Genomic DNA, 23,274 nt, shown 5'->3' with positions numbered 1-23,274 from the left:
TTATTCCAAGTTGAGTCAGGCATACTTTGTTTCAAAGGCAAGAGGACATATTTTTGGGTTCTTCCCAACTACTTGGAGTGGCCAGTTGCAGAAGACACAGAGAGGAGCAAATAGTTATCAAACTGAATCCGTTTTCCCTGCCACATTTAAGCTTAGTACAGCTACACAGATGGATACCACATTTGGTTCTCCAGTCTAGGGCAAACTCACCATCCCTCTTACAAAAACCCCATTAGACAAAACAATGTTTCTGGAACAAAATTTGTTCCGTGACCACCTGTTTCTTGCAGCTGCACTCACCTGTGGCCACTTGACGAACCAACACAGTGTTCAGTTTGATGACAGGGCTGAATGTATGCTTGCTATCTGCCGCATTGGCCAAGATCTTGCTGTGGCATCTCAGCACCAACCTATCATCCTGCTTCTGCAACAGTACCAGAATATCCTCCAAAAGCAGCGTGTAGAGATCTGCAGCAGGTAATAAAGTGGTCAGACTTACTCTGTGTGGTGCGTGGAAGACTGCATCCCACACAGAGACAGTAATCAACAGTGTACCTGCTCAGTAAGGTATGCAAATAATTCACCTCTGAACGAAAGATGGGACTGAATAATCTGGAGAATGGCTGCTGGGTCTTTGCACAGGCTTAACAATCCACCAGACCACTTAAAATGCACAGAAGTAGCTTAGTCAACTCTAAGAAACTGGCATGCATTATCTTTAATAGCACGGTGCTTCATTGTGGAGCTGTTCCTTCTGTCACTAATCTCACCGAAAGCAAGCACACTGCACAGAACTTACCAATTGTCTTGTCACGATTCACCTTCCAGGTCAGAGGCCCTTCATGAATCATTTTCTTCTTGGTTAAATCCAAATTCTGTAACATTACACAGAGCAAAGGTAAGATTTGCAGGAGATTCATCACTGCAAATGGAAGGGATCTATAGGGAAAATATTTTAAAATACAATATTCTACAACCACACTGTGAAAATATTGAGGGGCACCTGTTGAGAAGGGCCTATTTCACACATGACCACCACACATGCCTGTCTCCAAATAAGCTGCAGCCTTGTGCCACCTGAAACGGCAATACAAATGTAATGTGACTTAAGCTTCACTGGGCCAGAACTCACTCTGTCAGGTACAGGAAGACCAAAATACTTTGATGTCACTCTAACATTGGGTATCCCTATTTCTACCTATCGTTGTCTAACACCATGACAGGGTGAGAGAGGTTTCCTACAGTCTGCTGCATAAACATAGCAAAAAAAAAAAAAAAATCTGGGTTGCATTTACAAACACAGTGGCAAACCCTGGAGTTGGATGCTCCCTTCTCCACTCCCTTTACATGAAGAAGTAACATTAGAAGTGTCTGCTTCTAACTTGTGGATAACCAGAGTTTGACTTGCATCCAGGAGCAGCAAGCAATGGTTTGCTATAAGCTAGAAGCAGAAACTTCTAAGCTCCCTCCCTCCTCATGCAAAAAAAAGTGAGAAGGAGTAGGGAGAGGGTAAAGAGGAGGGGCTGTTTGCTGAGGGTCTCTGCTCCTCGTTCTCGTAACGACAAACCATGAGCTGGCATTATATGTTAACTGAGCCAGATGAAGTAACTTAGCAATGGGTAGCTACGTATTCTACCTTTGGATCTTTCAGGCAGTGCCATCAAAATGCCAACATTTCATGACCACCCCAGGTCCTTTCTATCATAGCTTAAAGTGCTTATGGTACCTTTTGGCAAGCCTCGCTGAGTTACAGCCAGCTAATGTCACAGAGCCCCGGGGGAGGGATTCTGAATCTGATGATATACAACCGTTCATCTCTCGAGGGGTGCATGAGGACTTCAACATGGAACCCGGGGATCTCACAATGAATTACATTGCAGTACAGTGAATTAAAGTGTTTGCAGTATATTTCTTTAAGGACTAACTGACTGAAAAGACTGCTTTGTGGGGCTGCGCTCTCTGCAGAGATCACAGGCAGTTCCTGCTCTGGCCAGGGTGCACGTACAGCAGCCCGTCCCTTTCTTCCCTGCTTCTCCTACCCAGAAACCCTCCTATGTGACCCCTCAGCCCTCCCTCCCTCCCTTCTTGGAACTGAGGCTCTGAGCCTCTGGTACTTGAGCCGTTCTGTGTGCACTCTACCCAGCATGCCCTGCCTGCTCCTCAAGACAAGTGCAGAGGCGCTCACCTCCCGAGCACCTTTGTGTGTGTCAGCTGAAGCGGCGGCATAGGGCACGCTGGGGTGAGCTCTTCCAAGGCTGCCAGCCCAACCTGCTCTTTTCCTGAGCCTCAGGGAAGGGAGGAGGATGGCTGGCGGCCTCGGAAGAGCTCGCTGCCATCATGTCCATGCCGTCGCAGGGAACCAGACTGCTCCAAGCAGCAAGAGAGCTGCAGCACCAGGCCTCCGGGGCTGCATGTGGCCCACGAGCCGCATGTTAAAGCACCCCAGTGTACGTGAACTGGTGCATGCCGAAACAATTCTGACGCTCGTAAGAAAGGCCTAGGACAGAAACACACAAGGACTCATGTAAAATGAATAAAGGCAAGCCGGGTGGACACGCGTGCATGTTTACACCCTTCACCACAAGTCACACTGACTTAGAAGGATCTATTTCATTGCAGTGCTGCTGATCTCCTACTGCTGAAGGGAACGGTCATCCTCTGCCTTCTCTGTCTGGCATTGCTGCTGGTTTTTACCTTTGGTCTGACTTTGGTTTTATTCTGTTGTTATCGTTCCTGTTTCAAACCTTTTTAAATGTTTGCACATTGTGCTTTATTATGGCATAAGGGTTTTAAGTGTTCTTCTGTCAGTTCTCAAGAAAGCTTCAGCTGTTGGGTAGTATAGAAATAGTAAAAAACATCAATCAATTCTTTCATGCCTACGAAGCAGGAAACAACAAGTGGTAACTGGCAAAAAGACCACCATAAAAATATCAAGGTGCATTCAACTTAATACAGCTTGTGAATGGCAGCAAAAGGATCTACAAAATGGATTTAACAAAAGCTTACAAAGCTGTGGGCCAGTTCTCGCAGCTTTTATACTTACCCTGAACTCATCTAGCATGGGACCCTCCAACTGCTTCAAATAGGACAAATCAAGCCGACGCTGGTAGTCTTCCAAATGCTGTAAATGAAAGTAAAAATCAGGCCAATGACATAAGCCAAAATCAATTGGCTGCCACCAGGCAACTGCAGTGAAGAACTGATTAATTTAGGGTCCTTTTAGGAGAAAGGCTACACGCAAGCTTTCTCAGTCATTTTACTATGGATGCTACATAGCATTGCCAACAGTTTCCGTTTACCCTCTGCAAACACAGGCACCCCCCCCCTCACCTGTTTGTTCTCTGCTTCTTTGACTGCTTGATTCACAAAGTTGAGGATCTGCCGACAATGATCTGCTGCTTTCTTCACTTTCTCCCTCTCTTCAGAGTGTTCTAAAAATATAACAGTGATCATGGGAATGTTCTTCATTGAGTAGCTTGCAAGTTCAGACATGAAAACTTTTGGGTCCTATTCTACCTGACTCAGCACAACTTTAAAAAGAGCTTTATACAGAGGCGTATACATTATTCTCTATTTACTGGGACTTGGACCTCTATCAAAATTTAAAGTCTAAGTAGTCACCTGTGTATTTTGCTAGGTACTTGTTTGCTGGCTTCACATAAGAACCATGCAGCAGATTTACGGGTCTCTCGATAATTATGAAGCAGCTCTCCTTCCCTTCCTCAAAAGAGCCTAAGTAGTGAATCAGCAACTGAAGAACACAGGTTACCTTTTCAGAAGGATGCAATTCACAAGGCTACGTATGGAACAGCACTGCAGACCATTAGTAGTCAAGACTGTGCATGTTTCTAGTCACTAAGCAATAGTGGATTGCTTTAAACTACCCAGAGTGCTTCAACTTTGGGATGGTGCAGAAAAGTTAACACTAAGAAGCAGCAACAACTGGACAAACTGTGACCACCACATATTACCAGACTCTAAAACCATAACGTGACAGTTGTATTTTCCCCTCTGCTCATCCAGGCCTATTAAAACCGTAGCAAATGCAAACATGCAGCAGGAGAGTAGCAAAGCTAAACACCTACAGTTAGAATTTATTGATTTTTGCACCGAGCCTCAATGACCAAGAGAGAATGGTTGCTTTCTCCCATTGGGAGGAAAACATAAGGCATCTCAAAGACGTGAAAGAGCAATGAAATGGAGTGCCAGAAGCCCAAACTGTTCTTTGCAACTGCCAAAGTCTGATCCAACCACTAATGGAAAGAGCAACATGTACCGGAGTACTTTGCAATATTATCCAGAAGAAGGGGATATTTGGTCAGCCTCTGCATCTCAGTGGGAATTATATCTTTCAGCTGCAGTCGACGACAGAGCGGATTGCTCTCAGCATCCTAAATTTAAACAGCATAATAACGGCATTTGTCATTTTTATTAAGACCGTAATTACCTGAAAGCATACCATCTATTCATCATATAAATTCCTTGCTGGTTCACATTTCTGGCAATTAAATACAAGTCAAGGAACGGCAAGATTTATCTGGCAGACAACACAGTCCTGCTGCACTGGGCAATTACACAGATGAAAGGCTCATCACAAAAGCTGGCGCTGGCTTCCTCCCCTCATTACTTCATATGGACTTGATATCATCAGCAATCAATCTCAGTCAGCAACTTAAGAGGAGACATTTTAATTTCTTGCGTGACATGGGAGATGCGCATGACATTTCAGAAACCCTACCGATCGAGACTGGCAATATGCAACCCCCTTCCCCTCTTGACTAAACAAGAAGGATCATACTTATTCTATGTAGGAGAATCTTTCCTTAAAGAGCAGCACTGTTAAGAGTTTCTTGAGGAGCCCTGTGTGGGGATTAAAAACTGCACATCCTGCAGCCCACACCTGTGGGATCCTTCAGTCTATAAGGAAAGACTCTGCCAGGACATATGAATGGTCTGGACCAGGGCAGGCTCACAACCCCTCCCCTAAGCTTGCTGTGGTCACAAGGGGGTGCCTGGAGGGGAAGGCCATCTGCTAAGTCATATTATGAACACGTGACCCATAGTCACAACTTGGAACATCTTCCATCATTCTTTGGATTAAGAGTCTTCCCTCAAAGGTAAGAACCAGCAATTATCCACAGCCAAACGGACACATTAAATACAATCTATTAATTTAGCCTCACTTAGGAGTCTCCACTGGATTGAATACCCACAAAGATTTACCTGGACAAATGTCTGGAAGCGAGAGTCTTTCTTTTGCCGGGACTTGATCACCTCCAGAGCAAAGGGCTGGTTGCTGCAGAAAGTGGCAGTGGCTTGTTTCAGTTTCTCCTCCCCTGCTCCGCTGAACTGAGAAAAGAATCCAGAGGAACCATATGTTAAAAGGAAACACAAAACAAAGACGGTCATACACTGACATCAGTATTTGCACACAGCATTGCTTTTCTGATAGCAAAGGGATTTTTCAGGGCAAAGATGCATCCAAAATAGGGCTGACCACTACATCAAAAGAGCTGCACCCTCTAGCCCTAGTACCGCTTCTTACAGTGAAACTCAGAAGCAGGGATTCAGATCGTGCCTTAAGTTCTATATGACCCATGAAGAACCCCCAAAGACTCTTGATAAGTATCTGTCTACTAGAAATGGGAACAACACAGTTTCGAGTGGACTCTCAGAAGGCTTAGTGCAAGTACAGCCTGCAGAATGCCATTACTTGTGCATCCACTCCTAAAAACACTTCCTTTCATAAAGCTCTTGTTTGAAAAACCAAGTCTGAAACTGGTTTTAAGATCCAACTAAAGTTCTTGAGAGTCAGTCCACGAATTTAGCAGGGAAGTTACAGCCTGAAAGTTGCTAAGATAGTTCATTTCCCCCGTCTTCCCATCACATCCGAGCTTTGTTCTCTCTTAACACTGACAACATTCAGAGAGAAAAGAAGTCCTCCCTGTTTTTGCAGGTCATCTTTAAGCTAAGTGACTCATTCATTTATTGGTAATTGACTAAAAATGCAGTCAGCCAAATGCACCATAGAAGAAGTGAAACACGTTCACCATGCTGAGCTGCCCTCGCCTTCCACAATTCTGACTCCTCCAGTTCAATGTCATTCTTTCAGAAATGAAGAATTTCAGATAATATGTTCCTAGGTAGGACAAATGACTAAGACTGACTTTGCATCAGTTTGCAAGTTAATTGCCCATCTTTTGTTTCTCTAAGCATTTTACTGTACTGAAGGAAAAATAAAAAGCAAACACGGCTCAGTTTACCCAGGTTAACAAGTCCTCTCCAATCTGATCGATAACAGAAGTCTCGTTCCTCTTCCTCACTGTTTTCATCTGCTCATTCATTCCAGCTAAGGAATAAGGACAACATGAGAGAGAGAAGCCGCTATTAAGACTGGAACCACTGGGACAATCTCTCCAGCCCAGTGACACCAAATGTACTTGCAATGTTTAGGGTGGAAGAGCTTCCATATTAACAGGATCATTAGCCAGCCAGCCAGCGAGCTCAGTGCTCAGGCTCTTGGCCTTGAGCAGCCATCCCACAGGACAATGATCATGCACTCCAGATCTCTCCTTCCCCACCAGTCATTCCTACACTAGCAGATTCCCACTGCTCCTTTTTACCACACATCAGCCCTCCTCACTGAATAGATGCCCTCACACACAAAACCATTATACACGCTCTGGAGGTGTATAAGAGGAAAGTATGTCAGCTCCTGATAAACTGTATTGCAAAAAGAGAAGTTTACTTTTTACTCATTTTACTGCAGAGCCAATTAAAAAAGGAAGTGTCTATCCTTACTGCCCTTTAGCAGGGAGCCTTTAAGAGAACAGGATCTTAGACTTGTGTTAGACTGGAACTTAGCGCATCCGTTTGCTACTCCTCACTTGGCCAAGAAACTCAGTGGGTAAATCACTAACTCTTGGCCTAACCTCCCTGACAAGATTGTTGAGAGAAAAAAATGGAAAAGGGCATGAGGATTATTAGCTAAGTCACCCTGAACTCCTTGCCAGAAGAAAAGCCAGAATGTAGATATAATAAATAAAAAATATAAGTAATGGATAAGCCAAAGCCCTAAATACTATGAACACCTACCTTTCAGAAGTTAGATGGAGACTAACCTCTCATCATCTATATGGTTTTAACCCTGAGAAATTGTGGGACATTTTTGTTCAGGTTTCAAAATCCACACCAAACTTAGTGCTGCTTACCCATGTGCAAGCATGGGGGAAATTAGAGATGCGCCCTGAACAAATAGGAAACATGAAACCCCAAACCAGAATTTTGCAGTGAGTGTTCCTATTCTTCTGCTCGCTCGCTCGCTCTGCTTCCTTTGCACAGCCACGCAAAGGCACCCGTGCGCTTTGCCATTAGACCTTCAGAAAGAGCGAAAGGTGGCGTCACGTGTCCCTACTTACAGTGAAGCTGAAGGATATCCTCCAGGTTTGAAAATATTTTCCGCAAGTCGGAGTGAGGCAGTATTGCTTCACGGGACACGCGCTGATAGAAGACCTGATCCAGAACCTTCAGCGTGCGGACATGAGCACGCTCGGTATAAAACAGCTCTGAAAAGGGGGAGGAGAAACAGAATGGCAGCAATGACCTTCTGTGTGAAGGCTATACCGAAAGAGGAGAGGGAATTATGCAGTCTAAAATCGGGAGGACGCAACTGGTCAAGAAGCGAGTGAGAGACTCAAGCAATTTCTGGCCCAGCAATTTACATCAGGGAGTGGTGGGGAGAGACCTAGTAGTAATGATTCACCTGCCTTCAGGGGACCCCAAGAAACAAGTTGATAAACTACTCCCCATATCCCAAGTACCCGAATAAGTGAAGACAAACAGGCAGGCTGGTAACAACATTTGGTCCGAAAAAGTAAATCCACTCGCTCAAGACCAAATCAACTACGGATTTGCCTGCCTTTGGAGTAAAGGATATGCTGAGAGGATAAGTCTCAGGGAAATTCTTGCTGCCACCCATCTTTCCGGACAGTCCTAGGCTGCCTTTAATATCTCCCTATCCCTGGCACCACCGCCACCACCGGGCCAGGTTCCATCTCTCTTTCAATGGCTCTGTGCAAAGTCCTTAAAACCTGACGCTTGTGCAAACACACAATTCCTACTAATACTCAAGTACTGAAGGCAGACAGGTCTCCAACCAGCACAGAGCAGCTTTGGCCACTGCCATGGATGTGCCCCATCCGTTCCCCACATGCATACCATTTATCACTTCCTGGCGTTTAATCTCAGAGGGCTTCAGGCCAAGCAGCACCTCGCGGCTCACAAGCTGCTGCCAGTTGGGTGGGTCCGACTCCATGTCAAAATCAAAGAGCTCATCTTCACTCTGGTTATCCCCGGCACCCACGCTGTCGATCCTAGGAGGAGGGAAGGCCCAATGAAATCTCTTTTTAATTTAGGAAGAGGCTTTGTTGGATGGGGAAGACTAACAAAGGTAAGCAAGCAAGCAAGCAAGCAAGCAATAAATTGCCCCAGAGACTTTATCAAATAAATCCTGCCTTGGGATTAGAAATGGAATTTGGTAGATGGCCTCTATGAATCAAGGTTGTTGACAAAATTTCAGCTTTTACTGTTAATGGGATCTTTTATATTTTGAGTGAAGAGAGAGGTGGCTTATCTATGGTAAAGTACAGGTAAACAAAAAGTGAGAGGAACCTCTTTTCATTGTATAAAAGGTACACATTTTTATCAAGATATAAAAATCCACTAATTTTAAAGTGGGACGGATATTACAAGTGCCAAGATACTGCCTGGTCTGCACTATATCAGGGTAACAAAACAGAGTTCTGTGTTAATCTGTTTGGATTTCTAGTTCTCCCTATCAAAAGGTCCTAGAATTATTTATAAATTGTTATTTCAGTGCAGTCCACTTAATTCATGAAGCAGTATTGGAATCTACTTCAAACGCATTCATATTTGTACTCACTTGCGGAAAGATTTCGGTGTTCCTAATTCCGCTAACCTAGAAGGGAAATAAAATTGTTATGAAGCATGGATAGATGGAGCGAATCAGTCTGCTCCAAAGCTTATGCTACCATTCAATACAAATATTAATTAATTAATTATTGATGGAATTTTAGCCCACCCCATTACCCATAAGGATCCCTGGACAGGTTACAAATAAAAATATACAATCCATAAACCCATATAATAGACCATGTAATAAAACACTAAAATTGCAATATTAAAATCTAATCATAAGACAATTAAAAGCACACCATTATCACACTTAACAGAAACCACAATAAAAGGCAAAACCACACTCCGTAATAAGATATAAAATCGAAAAACCATTTAAACCAATCTAATTACAGGCTTTGATTCAAGATGTGCATTTCTTTTCAGTGAAGCATAACTGCCATTATCATCAAAGCAAAACCTCATAATACACAGGAAGTTAGAGAACAGCCAATTTATTTAGCAGACTATTTCAAGAGACTCTAAAAAGATACGTTCTCCCAGAACAAATACAGTATCGAAGAAAGCAACAAAAACAGGGGCAGCAGTAACTCCTGCTCTGAGGCTAAGACTTGCCTGTCCAACTCGCCTTCCTCTTCCTGCAGGTGGTCCAGCGGAGGGGAGGGGAAATCAAAAACGGTGTTCGATGTGCGGGCTGTCCCCTCCACAGAGTCACTAGAAGGCAGAGTTTCTCCAACTTGCTTCGACCCTGAAATTAACCAAGGTGGGGTGGTAAAGCAGCAGGACTCAAAGCCCAAGCGATCACACACATCACTAATTCATTTCTCCACAGCACCACTTCTGTTGCACTGGTATTTTGTTATTGTACCTGCATTATGTGAATACACCCGATGCCAAGAAAGCTTCAGGTATAGAGCAGCACTGAAATGAAGTAATACGTAATAAATAATCTTCAGCAAGAGATGACTAGGCAATCTGCAGTCACCAGCAACATTTTCAGTGGAAACACAGCTCACATTTAGAGAAACTGCTGGCAATTTAAGATTTTGGGAAGCGCATAGCAAGCACATGCTGACTATTTTTTTCACCTGGTTCACTGTCCTTGCTCCCTTCTTGGGAAGGCAAGCTTCCAGCAGCTAGTGGGGACATGAGGTTAGCAGGTGGGAAGGCGCCATCCGTGCCATCACTGGAACCACTCTGGCGCATCTTGACAGAATCTGGTGGCTCCGGACTGACAGAGGAAGAAGTGGATAAGTGCTTCGGATGGCGCTGCTTTTGTAATTCCATGGCTTTGCCTACTGGAGATAAACGGCACAGTCAAGCTGAAACAGCTTCCGTCCAAAAAGGGGCTTCTCCCAGAACACTGAAGTCAGAGTAGAACACCCACCACTCTTTGAATGCTCCTAGTTATACCAAGAGAGGTAACTTCAGGCACTACTTCCAAAATAATTCACCACAGACTACCAACATCCAGCTTGGGGATTATATGGTCAGGACTGCAGAAGAGGAATATTTATTTCTCTTTCTGACATACTTGCATAGCTGTCATGGCGGCTTGGCCTCCTTGGGGGTCCCAGGATACTGGGGAAAACTCTCCTCTTCTTTTCATCTCCTTCCTTCTCTTTCTTTATACTTTGCTAGAGTTGAAAAGGAGACAAAGAGAGTAACTGTTAAGATAGTCTTCCCACACGCACTCATTCAAAAAGAAACTTTCTTTCATTGTTCAGGACGGACATGGGCAAATATTCTTGAAGTCTCTTTCTGTTAATTCAGAATGGCATAATGAATTTTTACGTATGAAGGGAAAGGGGAGATAAGAACAAGCAGAGCTGTGGCCAGCCCACCAGCCCACAACGTTCAAGTGCTGGAGGTGGAGAATCTAACTGCCCCCCCCCCCCCATTAATCAGCTCGAGAGCCACTGGTATCCTCCTGAGCGAGCCACACTGAAATCCGGTGGAGCTCACCACGACACTACATTGATGCATTTAGCTCCCAAAAGCTGCTACTTCCCATTTGCATATGCAACCTGCCAAAGCAACCATGTTTGGTTCTGTCAAAAGCCCTGCTTGAACGAAACCCCTTTCTTTCCTCTCGAAAGCAAGCATTCGCCAGATGTATCTATGGGGGTGCAGCTCCTACCTTTCCATAGCACCTACTTGATGGGGGAAGTACAAACAAGATGGAACAGACTGAAAACAATCTCAGTAATGCTAAAGCGCTAGAATATCACCCACAAAAGGGGTGGATCTAGTCCTTAGCCCCTTTTGTAAGCAGCAAGCCCCCGCTGGTGTTGTTTTTCTTTTGACAGGTGCCAAACGAAAAGAAGAGTAACATATTAGCCTATTTGCAGCTTTGCTTTGTCAATGTCCATGAATGCTGCCTTTTGCATTTTGACAAGAGGGCCCTACCAGGACATTGGCCGGGCAAGAGTTCACATTCCTCCTAAATACCAATCCAAAAAATAATAGTTAAAGGCAGAAAGGTTTTTGGACATTTGTGGTGCCCAGTTATTAAAAAACAATGGAAGACCAGAGATGGCTGGTCCAGTGTGCCCCTTGAAAGAATGCCACTTGGTGTCAGTGGGATGTGCTGTGAAAAGGATCAGAAAGAAAAAGAAAAAAGGGGCGTGCAGAGAAGCAGCGACCCAAAGAAAGCTACAGTTGGAGCAGAGAGAGAGAGAGAGAGATCCAGCGACAGTTGCTCCAAAGTGCCATTTGGACACTGGTGGAGTGGGCCATCACTGCAAGCCGCACAGACCAGCTCAGCAAAAGCTGCCAACCACTTCTGCTCCGTTCTCAAGCAGCTTGCTCCCCACTTCCCTGGACCCAGGATGGGATTCTGCCAGGTGGCTGCCTGGTTTGGACAATATTACAATCCAGCATTGGTTCAACTACGCCTAGAGCCAGCCATGGCTTGAGAGGGTGGCCTGTTGCCCAGCAACAAATGGCCCAAAAGGGAACAATCCAGGTTTGTACGAAGTGGCAACCCCATGTGGCTATTAACTCACAATGGGCTACTGCGTCACGCAAAGCCAATCTATATGTAGGTTTTCCACTAGGTACTATGCCACCCATTGAAAATGCAAGCAGCTCCTACTGAGGAATGTCCAAGGAGACGGCAGAAACCTTTAGCCTCAGCTAAGGCCATGGTTTAGGCCAGTTTTAGCCTTGTGATACTTTGCTTGTCAATCATACGCCACCCGAGTGGGTGTTGTAAGCAAGATGTGCCACTAATACCTTTATCTTTGGCAGGAATCCAATCCGTCCACGCTTCTGATCTAGACTCCGGGGCTCTTTGACTCTCACACCAAGGTGTTTCATGTAGGTGAGAACAACATATTGTATGGTTGAACTATAAGTAAAGCCAAATAAAAAGGTAAGATCTATTTGAGGTACATTGAATGTAACATCAGATTGCTCCAATGAAGTGATGGCAAATGATTATTTCTCTCTTTATTCAAGAACTTCTCTGGAATTGGGGTAGTGCTTTACATGCTTGTGAACCATAAGAGATAAGTCTTGCCATTTTAAACTCCTACAGAAATAATCAATGTATCTTCATCCTCATCATGATGTTGATAAACGTTGAAACAGAAAGACACTTATGCAATCATGTAGACGGTGAACCCGAAGTTATTGAAGAAGATTATGTTCAGAAGCTATTTAAACTGTGACTTCATTGAATACTAGCAGAAATATTAAAAAGCCTACATAGGCTACAAAAAGGGACAGGGGCAGAATCATAGCTCAGTGATATAGTACCTGATTTGCATGCAGAAAATCAGACATTCAATCCCTAGCATCTCTTTTAAAAAGGGAATACGAAAGCAAACATGGGAAAGCACTCCCTGCCTAGTATTCTACAGAGATACTATCGGTTATAAATAGACAGTACTAGACTAAAAAGGCATGAGGAAGAGGATTATGTAGAATCAATTTGATCACACAACCAGCAGAGGGCTCTGTCTACCAGCTCAGTACCCATAAACACCCAGGGAGGACCGGCTAGATTACCTCTTTTCCTCTTCAATGGGCTGAGATGTCATCCTGCAAGGAAAAGCAGAGGCAGTGAACTGGGGGCAGTTCCATCAACACATTATCTTACCCTCCTGAGTGTATGACTAGGCCAGCACCTAGTCATTAAAGCTTGAACCTGAAGGGTCTATCCCCCACTAATATGGCTAGGGGTCACCAGTAGGTCTACCCAGTATCTGCCTGGTCTCCTGCCCTGCCAGCCTCTGCCCCTACACAAACATCTCATGGCTGCACCTTGCGGCAAGGAGAAGAGGCACCATTCCCATCTTCACCATAATGCTGGGCTGACTGATGGTCTCTGTAACTCAGGAGCGCCTAGGGCAGTGTGCAGCCCTGAGAGACTTCTTCCTACCAAATGGAGTCGCTGCAGCATGGAGCTGAGATCTGTTTCCCCACAAGACTACCTTCTCTGCTTATGGCAGAGAAAAGAAAGACTATGCTATATGCATCACATGCAGACTCACAGCACTTCTTCAATTTTGGTAATGATCTGCTCTGTGCATGATCTCTCCTTCTCCAGCACGATACGGTCACGGACACGCTCTGCATCCAGCCTGGCCAACTCTCCTTCCGCCAGGGTCAGCCCCATGCTGCGTTTCTGTCTGAACACACAAAAGCGAGCCGCACCATCAGGACAACTCTTGTAGAGGAGGAGAACTGGCGCAATGGACACACCTCCCACAGCATCGCTACTGGCAAAGTGTGCTGCTCAGGGCAAGCTGCCTTTTGCACACAGTGCTTCAAGATGCAGAAGGCAACGCTGGTGCGCTTCTCAGAGATAAAGTGTGTAATGACACAGCTACAGCATCGCCTTTTGATCCTCAGAAAGCTCTTCAAGCAGAATGCAACACACTGTAAACTGCCTCTGTTGAATGTAAGCAGAGGAACTGCTGAGTTATTGGCCAACGCCAGCCAATTTCTCTGCTAGAAGTGTACAGCAATACATATCAGGCTATACTGTCGACTTTCTTCCAAAGGCACAGGAGCTACTGAACTCTTAGACTACAGGGGTGTGCATTTTCTGAAAATATATCTAAGCAGAAAGGATGCCCTGAATTACAACAGTAATTTTTTTAAACAAGAAAAGAAAACCTGGTTAAAACTCATTAATAACTAAGGACAATCTCTTCCGAGAAAGGATGGTCTCTATATATATGGACAGCTGCTTCGCAGGAAATCTGAGGAGCATTAAAAAGAAAAGGATAACACCACATCCCTTCTTATTGTGCTTCTGCCACTGTTGAAGGGGAGAAATCAAGTGCTCTGATTAATGCCAGAACTCCCTAGAGGTTGTTTATTTATTTACTCATTACATTTATATCATACACATTTATATAATTTTACTTTTATATAAATATATATTTTTCTAGCAAGCAACCCAAGGTAGTTCACCTGGTCCTCCTCTCCAATTCATCCCCACAATAACCTTGTGGGAAAGGTCAGACTGAGAGTCAGTCACTGGCCTGAAGTCACCTAGGGAACAGCACCGCCCAGCAGGGGCCAGAACTGGATCTCTTGGGTCCCACGCCAGCACTCTCACCACACCAGTTTCCACTGGTACGGCCTAAACAGGAGTCTCACCACAGTGGCCACAGTAAACAGCAGAGTTATTGCTCAAAGGAGACACCCACATGATTAGCAGGTGATCAATATATACCTAAAATCCTCAAGGTGCCGCTGCACTTCTGGAAATACTTTATCTTGCATAGCTTGAATATAATGGCGTTGCAGCTCTTCAGGAATTAAGTCCAGCCTTCTCTTTTCTGTAGATAAAGGGTAAAAGGTTGGTCTGCAGCTTGAATCCATCCCCAACAGAATGACCAAATCTGCATTATGCAAACACCAATGTAAGGTCGGTCTTTCTCCAAAATTCAGTTCTCAGATAACAAGGGTCTTGTGTGTATACAATATCCCTTGGGTACAGAGGATTTTTCAAAATGCAATGTGCATGCAAGATTTTCTTACCTATATCTACAGAAATATCATCTGGAATTGGAACTTTCAAATTCTGCAATGAAGAAAAACAAAACAGTATATATTTTCTTGCCTCAAGACAATCCTTTCATCTCCTTAGATGAAAATCATATAGGAAGACCTTCCGCAAGCACAGCCCTTCCTTCCCCTCACTGAAGGTTCCCGTCTTGCAGAAGGCAGATGCTGGACCAACCCATTTACTATCCCTAAAACTTGAGACCATCAAGCTAAGGGTGGTTAGACAAATTGGTTGCAATTAGTTCTCTACACACAATAAAAGAAGTAATATATATGCTTTGGAACTTACTGCAGTGCGATCCAAGAAGAACTGATTGAACTCAGTGAAGACACGACGAGTCTCTTTGGAATTTGTTTGTTTGTATAGGTCCGCAAAAAGATAGCAAAGCTACATGGAAATAAACGCAGGTAAGAAAGATGAAGGAGAACATGTAAGGCTTCTTTTTGTCTTTGAAGGGAATTAAAATTCTTTTGGCAATCTAATTAAGATTAGATTGTGAGATAAGGTAAGCAGTAACTTAAAATGCTGCTTCCTGCTTTATGCATTAATGTCCATGGTTGCGTTTCCGCACAGACTATATAACCTCAGAAGAAAGGGTGTTCCCTCCGAGACTTACATATGCTAATGCACCACCTCAATCTGGAACTGTGCTGTACAGGGTTTCAGAATCCATTAGATGCACAACACTAAACTTCATGTAAACTGACACTTTACCAATGAAGCTGGGTCAAACTGAGACACAACGTGATGCAGAAAGACAGCCAGGTGAGCCGGACGAGATTTCAGAAGCTCTATGTTCTGGAAACAACTGCACTGCCCGTTGATCTGTACAGACAGACGAAATATTATCAGAACCAGTTCTTGAGATCGGTGCTTCCTCCATCTCCCTTTCTGTCCCTTCAGGAAAAGATCAGCATAAGCTTGCTCCTTGAGCTTCTCATGTTAGTCTGTACTTTCATCATAGTTCCACACAAATCTCTCTCTCTCTGTCCCATGACTCTATTATAAATTCCTGGACAGTCAAAATGACTTAGAAGAGCTGGGCTGAAATACTGCTGCACTGCTAGAAGGGAAATCAGGTAGAAAATTCAGTAAGGCTAATAACTTCAGCCAGGTTCCAAATAAGTTTAGAAAAATAGCTCTCAGCAGAGACCCTTTAGGGGGAACAGCTATTAATGCTAGATAAGGTAGACCATATAAGTGAATCCTCTAACAAGTTTGAACAGAATTTTCTCAAAAGGACATTCTTCCCGCTACCCCATATCCCCACTAAAAAGACAAAGGTGCTGCTTAAACACAGGGAAGCAAGTATTGCACCACAATGAGAAAATACAGAGCCCGTGAGATGCAGTGGTTGGAATGCTGGATTAGGAGCTGGGAGATCCACGTCCTAGTAATTGCTTGGCCCTGAAGCTCAATGGGGGACTTTGGGTCGGGCAACGGCTTGGCCTAACCTGCCCCACCAGGTTGTTGGGAGGATAACAGAAAGGACAGGAAGGACATGTAAGCCACAATAGGTTCCTTACAGGAGGCAAAGGCAGGATTATAAATGAAATGTAATAATCATAAAAAAATAATAGAGTATAATGAACAGGGAAGATCTGAAACTCTACCTGCTCCTGTTCACCATCAAAGTCATCATCTTCTGCTCCTATGATCGGAGGTGCCGTCCGAGAGGAAGGGCTTCCAATACTGGACTGAGAGTCCTGAGAAGAAGAAGAAATAATAAAAACAATTACTAGTTTGAGTCCAGATAAAATAGAGGCAGTTAATATTTAAAAGAATAACAAATTAAAAACCATTAATGGGTTTTTTTTTAAACTGCTTGATTTCTCCAGTGTCACACAAAATTACCGTGCACCAAATTATAAACAAATGTTTGACCCCAAGTGGCATTAAAAGTCTGTCACCAAAACTATGAAAGTCAGTTGCAGGAAATATACAAATCTATTTTGACACAGCAATTCAATTTGTACAATTCTCCCCTTAAACAGAGCTGCTGATGCATTGTGAAAATTGGCTCTTGGCAATGGTAAAGATGCACAGGGAGAGAAGTCTGAAAAGGAGGCAAGGAAGACAAAGACTATGCCAGGCACCTGCTTTGGTTCCAGCTTAGCTGCTCCCTCCCACACTAAAGGTCAACAAACATCAACTGAGGAATGGGAAAGAGCATCTAATGTGAGCCCCGACTATGAATCAGTGATATGTTATGAGTTGCTTTGAGGAGTAGTTGAAAAGCAGTATCTGTATCTTTTTAATAGGAAAACGCATAAGAATGAACTGGTATGTGTGACACAAAAGTACCAGCCAGAGAACACTGACATACATATACCCTGAGTGCATTTTAAAACACACTTTATGGGAAAGACAAGCTTGCTTCTTTTCTTAAACAAAACCCAGTGTTCAGGTATCTAAATTCTACCCCCAAAAAACCACCCAGACCTTTCATGGAATTTTAGAGAATTCGCATCTTTGAGCTACAAGTCCAGTTCAATGAAACCTTTATACAGATGGCTGTATGTATGCCATGCCGTGTCTATTATGTGTTATTTTCATTTAGGGGTGTGTGCAGACCACACGGATTGGGTTTGGTCCTGAATTCAGAAGAGACTAATTTGAAAGCTTCCCGATTTGAGTTGACAATTCCTGTTTTCCATTAACTGCCAGTGGGAATCAACATGTCACACCCTTTCTCTTACTCCTATGGAATGGAATCTGCAGGCATAAAAGCCCCTTAGGAGGAAATCAGACCTGCTAGTTTCTGACAAACAGGGGTAAGCGTTATGTGCTATGCACCATTAAACTTCGACTCATTGCTGATAACTCTGATACGTCTTGGCAGATTGTGATGCCATTGATGGGATACTCGCCCCTTCTGAGAGAATCAAGCTTCCCAAGTTTCAGATGAACCAGTGCAGGAAGTTTTGTGAATGTGTAGCCTTTATGTTTGGGGAATTTCCAAAAAGACTGTTCTTATCCCCTGTGTTTTTGTGTGTGATTAGTTTAAAAAAAAAAAAAAAGACATACAACATAGAATGAGCTACCTCTGTTTGTGGCAGTTTCTTTCCTTGGAAGGAAATTGCAAATCCCTTAATGTGAAAGTAGAACTGGCCCAAACGTAGCCATAGAGTTGGCTCTGACATCCAAGGGCACTCCAGGGAAAAGCAGAAAACACTCAGCTCCACATGTGCATGGGTTGCACACCAAGGTGTGAAATACTTCCACACAGGCACAAAGAACAGACACAAACATGCATAATTACTGTTCAACACACACACACACACACACACACACACACACACACGGGAGTCTTTAGTCCATCCAGTTCCACACCGTCCCCTGACTGAGGTAGTTCAAACCCCTGAACGGAACATTTAGAAAAATTCAAACAAAACACACAGAAGAGTATATTTGAATTTCTTAACCTGAATCTGTTAATGAACAAAGAACCTTAATTCCTCTCAGTGTTCAGGTAGCATTCAGGGGCCTGCCCTTGAAGACTATTCAGCAGTTGCAAAGTGGGCAAAAACCAGCAGCCAGATCAATAAATGGAACCAGAAGTTCTGAGCACATAACACCAGTTCTTACCCTGGCCACCCTCACACTTCCAGGCCCTATTCAAGGTGCTGGATTATAACCTATAAAGCCCTACAAAGTATTGGGGCCTCCAACCACAATCTACCCAAACACTATGATCAACACCCTCTGTCTTCCTCTGACTGCCACCTCCAGAGGAGGCTGGGTTGGTGCAAGAAAGAGGAAGGCCTTCCCTGTAGTAGCCCCAACTTTACTATCCTTTTGGCACGGGGCTAAGTCTGTCTATGTCAAGGCATTTAACTGCTCTCAATAGCTTGGGGACAGCAAATTCCCAGGCATTTTAGATAGTCAACCTGTACAAACCCGTCTTAACTATGTACGTTGTTAAACTTCAGTTTTAAATGTTTAATAACATTTTATCCTGTTTTACTGTGATTTATATTTTATGCTGTACTTTATTGTTGAACGCTGCCCAGAAAGCTTCAGCTATTGGCTGCTATAGAAATACAAATTAATACTACTACAACTAATAATAATAGGTTAAAACGCCACCCACAAACTCAAATATCAAACTGGCAACTCAAGAGTGATATAGGTGGAGGGGAGGGGAGGGGAGGTTTTGTCAGTAAGAAGACTATAAAAAGTCTTCATGGTGTACTTACTGTGTCTTGATTCTCACTCTTCTCTGGGCTCTCATCCAGATAGATCCGCTCCTTCACGCCACTACGAGGACTCTGGAAAGAAGAAAGAGAGAAAGGATTTCTGTTCGGTGTTTACCAGCGATGACAACATATTTTGAGGAAAGCAATTTTCGTAATGGTGCAGCAGATTAAAAAAGGATGAAAACAGGAATATTATATGCAGAGGAAAGTGGCACAAAAGATCTAGTCACTGCTGCTGAGACAACCCCCTTGAGCTCTCGTATTCATGCTTTGGTAGGAGACAGGTTACCCTAGGACTGGCACACAATAATTATGGGGGATTAGTTTCCTTGAGTCATAGACCCTAGACTGAGAAAGCCCTCTTAGCATCTCCCCAAACATTTGAATTAACAAACTGTGTTCTTAGCAGCTGGAAAGGGACAGAGATGTCTGTGGCAGGAACCAGGCCCCTACCCCCTCCTTTTCATGGCATATTGCCCCTACAAGTTTGAGTCATTCTAACCACAAAATAGATTCTAACATGTTTTGGGAGGTATAGTTATTCTCTCCAGTCCTTTTGCAGAGGCCAGCACTAGTTTTCTCTGCCCAGCAACTGGGTGTGTGCCAGAAAATCTCGGATTTGAAAAACATGGCACTCCTTTCCCGAATTGCAGGGAAGACCCATGAATTGAGCTACCTCACAGCACTGTGCAAGGTCCTCAAACCTCCTTTCTGGACAGGATATACAGAGCAACACCATATGCACTTGAAAGGTGGGCAGGGCAATGAAAAAAATACACCTAGGAGCAACTATCTATGTAACGATGATTATAATTTAAAAACTCATGGAAGATAGAAAGGAGCAAAGAGCTGGTTTGACTGAAGACGGTTTACGTTCAAATTCCTGGTCATCCAGGAAGCTCACATCTCACAGGACCTGCTTTGAGCATAAGCGTTGGGGTTAGAGCCACCCGGAACTCTTTGGATGAAAGGCAAGATGAAAATGGAACAAAACAAATAAAGGCACCCACATGCAAGGAGGCTGTGAAGCGACAGTGAGTATCGCAGCCTTCACATCTGTGTGAATCCAGTTGTGAAACCCGTGGGGAAGATTACTTTACCCACTTTACTTCATCCACTGACATGTTGCTTCCAGAGACGCACTAACCTCAGCCATGTCACTGTTTGTCTGCAAGCTGTCGCCAAAGCTGCAGTCTCCTTTGTTTAACACTTCCCCCCTCTCAGCTTCGACCTCACTGATCTGCAAAGATTCCATCACTGCTTTGGAAGACAAAACTCCATCCTGAAAACAAAGTTGGATAAGGAATGGTGAGCATGTCATGATATGGTGCTTTAACAACATGACGTGAGCGGTAGAATTACGAAGTAAGATTCTGCAGGTTCCTAGTGAAGGAACTATTTGCAAAATTCACCCCATTTCTAATTTAAGGAAGACATAAAAGTCTACAAAAAGAGTCAAAGCCAAGGCATCTGTACACAGCTACACATATCCCATTACAAGAACCCTTGATTTCAAAAAGCCTGCAATTTCTCATTAGAAGGCTTTCATTTCTCCATATAATGCTCTCCCCATCAATCATCGGTGTCTGTGGGCGCAATCAGAAATGAGACCAAGCTGTTACTTGCGCGTCCTTTAATTGACTGCACTGGGAGGGCTGTGCAGGCTTGTGCAAACTGGCACCAGCACAGATGGGAAAAGCTTGCTTCAACAAACCTTTCCAACTAGTCTGATCAGAGCAGCAAACGTTCCCATTACCTGAACGGAGCCTGTTGCCTTGGACAACTGCTCCTGGAGCTGAGGGATGTGCTTCTTGGCATCCTGGATCTCTTTGAGCAGTCGGGGAGAAGGAGAACGGCTGTAGTCTTCTTGCAAAGACTGAGAAAATTCAAGGATTTGGAGAATCAATCATCGTGATGGTCCCTTAGCTGCATCCATGTACTGAGCTTCACACAATTCCATATCTCGTTGGAGGGGATGATCCTCTGGTCCCAGGTCATGTTGTGAGGGGCTATAGGAATATCTGGATTCCCAGCTTCAGGTTCAGAGAGAGCACAGTAAAGCAGGGACTCCAGCCACACTACCCTGCCCCCTTGCCTGAAAAGAACCACAATGGCTGCTCTGCCAGGCCAGGAAAGTGTCCTCAGGGAGGGGTCAAAGGTGCCATTTCAGGTGGAAGTTCAAAGAGGTTGGATCCAAGGTCCCCTGGCACCTCTCTATTCTTCCGCCCTCCTTCCAAATGTCCATCAAATACCCTTAGCCTTCCAAGATGTGTGACTTACAGGCAACCACATTACCAGTAGCTAGTGCGGTAGAGAGTGCTCTTGACATATACAAAAATGCCTGCAAGTCATTGGAATGCCTGAGGCCGTGTAAAAATAAATTGGTTACATGTTCAGTTGTTTTTTTTTTTAAGTGTTGAATGGAATAAACACTGTTGATAAAATTCATGCAGTGGCTAGGGTAGGGAGGTGATGTAACTCCCACATCTGAAAGTAAATTAACTTTGGACTAATCCCCCAAAGCAAACTGCTGTCATTCATTTCCAGATGTTAGATGGCTGTTTGTGCTTCCAAGATTAGGGCGGAAAATGCCTCCCTGAGAAATACTTGGAACAGATTTGGAGCTTTCACTCTGGCAATTCTTGCCAGTGCTTAACTGGTACAGAGATATCTTAAATATCCTAAAGCTTCCAAAATTACACAGAAGCTGTGGTGATCAGCTAGGCCAAGGGCACAAGAGTGTTAAGCAAAGGTAAACAGCAAGGTGAAGAAGTAGCAGGTCATTTCTGACTGTCTTCATCAAGAATATACTCCCTTTGTACCTGTAGCTGCTGTTGCTCTTTCTGCAGCATCTTCCTCAAAATCTCCACTTTCTGGCTGTGCACAATATTATTTTCCTCCTGATAAGAGAGGGATGACCAACATTTACTTAATAAGGAAAGCTTGGTTGTTCTTAAAGAGATTATACCCAATATGTTCTAAATTGGCCAAAGCATTTTAAAAGGAATTCTACTTTATCCATATTGAAGTGGTTCAGCATATGCAACAACACACACAATTTTATATATTAGAAGTTACCTGTTTATTGAATCATCATTTCTATGCAATTGTATCTTCTTAGATTTTAATAGAAAAATCATGGCTGATATATGGACGGGATACAGTATAAAAAGGACATCAGGTCACAGCTGCAATGTTCCCATAGTTGCAGCCCAGCCCTGATGCCTCCTCAAGCCTCATTATAAATACAGCAATTGATTTCTATAGAGGTTTAGCGAAGAGAAATGCGTTCCATAGCAGAGTACTGCTGACCAGCACATTTCGGAACCTCTTCTCCTTCTCCATCCACTGCATTTACGTTTATCTCACCTGTCGACCTGCAGCAAGCAGCCCAAGGCTGTTTACGTGCAACCTAATCCCCTGTAAACCACAAAGAGCAGGATAAAGAGACTTCTGCTCTTAAGCCCGTTTTCCCACAAGCCCTTTCAGAACTTACCCCCATCAGCACAGGGCTGGTAATTCTCTCTGTGTTTCCAGATGCTCCAGGTGAATGCGGAGATGTCATGATGGGGGACATATGCCCAAATGCTGCTGAATCCACCTCCGAATCAGCCAGTGGGATCTGGGGCGACCCTGGTGGGCGCCCTTGCACAGTGAGCGCTACATAGGAACCCGCTGCACAAAGCAAATGTACTTGTATTGGTCATACTAGACAGGATAGGTCAGAAGAACAGCTCCTTGCAATGTATTACTAAGGGAAGGTGTTCAGGAGCACAAAGAATAGCTGTCCTTGGATCATTAGGTGTCAGCTGCAGAGACCTGAACTGTGATGCCAGCCAAGTATTTTGGATACTGCGTCCCATAGATACGCAGCAGAAGTGCCAGAAGAGAAGGGGCCGCATCACTTCTCTGTTTGAAGGCCTTGGCAGAAAGCTAATGATATTTCAGGAACAGACACAAGTGCCTGAACTTCCTTGGTGATGCTTTCAAACTACAGGCACACCTGCTGTTTTGCACACTAAGTGAGCATCTAAGCAGCACAAGTCCAAATGCATCAGGCACCCAACTCGTGCATAATTGTTGCACTGGAATGCTAAACAACTAAAGTACTGC

General features: G+C 44.0%; 1 protein-coding gene across 3 annotated transcripts in view; it reads right to left on the bottom strand.

Moving 5' to 3' along the window:
- ARHGEF12 (Rho guanine nucleotide exchange factor 12) overlaps positions 1-23,274 on the bottom strand; it is an 81,188-nt gene that overhangs the window by 13,261 nt on the left and 44,653 nt on the right. For 2 of the 3 annotated variants that reach the window (XM_044439441.1, XM_044439439.1), the window contains 26 exons: positions 22,658-22,836; positions 21,984-22,061; positions 20,918-21,037; positions 20,309-20,443; positions 19,162-19,233; positions 16,576-16,668; positions 15,677-15,787; positions 15,251-15,349; positions 14,935-14,977; positions 14,627-14,732; positions 13,434-13,571; positions 12,949-12,981; positions 12,172-12,286; positions 10,469-10,571; positions 10,023-10,232; positions 9,550-9,682; positions 8,942-8,977; positions 8,218-8,372; positions 7,419-7,565; positions 6,264-6,349; positions 5,224-5,349; positions 4,277-4,391; positions 3,331-3,431; positions 3,044-3,121; positions 800-875; positions 301-468 (listed from right to left, as the gene is read on the bottom strand). In XM_044439441.1, the coding sequence (XP_044295376.1) occupies positions 301-468; positions 800-875; positions 3,044-3,121; positions 3,331-3,431; positions 4,277-4,391; positions 5,224-5,349; positions 6,264-6,349; positions 7,419-7,565; positions 8,218-8,372; positions 8,942-8,977; positions 9,550-9,682; positions 10,023-10,232; positions 10,469-10,571; positions 12,172-12,286; positions 12,949-12,981; positions 13,434-13,571; positions 14,627-14,732; positions 14,935-14,977; positions 15,251-15,349; positions 15,677-15,787; positions 16,576-16,668; positions 19,162-19,233; positions 20,309-20,443; positions 20,918-21,037; positions 21,984-22,061; positions 22,658-22,836 (2,856 nt within the window). The remainder of the gene's footprint in view (positions 1-300; positions 469-799; positions 876-3,043; positions 3,122-3,330; positions 3,432-4,276; positions 4,392-5,223; positions 5,350-6,263; positions 6,350-7,418; positions 7,566-8,217; positions 8,373-8,941; positions 8,978-9,549; positions 9,683-10,022; positions 10,233-10,468; positions 10,572-12,171; positions 12,287-12,948; positions 12,982-13,433; positions 13,572-14,626; positions 14,733-14,934; positions 14,978-15,250; positions 15,350-15,676; positions 15,788-16,575; positions 16,669-19,161; positions 19,234-20,308; positions 20,444-20,917; positions 21,038-21,983; positions 22,062-22,657; positions 22,837-23,274) is intronic. The other variant, XM_044439440.1, reaches the window with a different exon arrangement.

Source organism: Varanus komodoensis, unplaced genomic scaffold (genome assembly GCF_004798865.1).
Source record: "Varanus komodoensis strain SLA01 unplaced genomic scaffold, ASM479886v1 scaffold35, whole genome shotgun sequence".
Classification (NCBI taxonomy): Eukaryota; Metazoa; Chordata; class Lepidosauria; order Squamata; family Varanidae; genus Varanus; species Varanus komodoensis.
The sequence above is the reverse complement of the archived record's forward strand: the minus strand, read 5'-3'. Positions and strand labels throughout refer to the sequence as shown.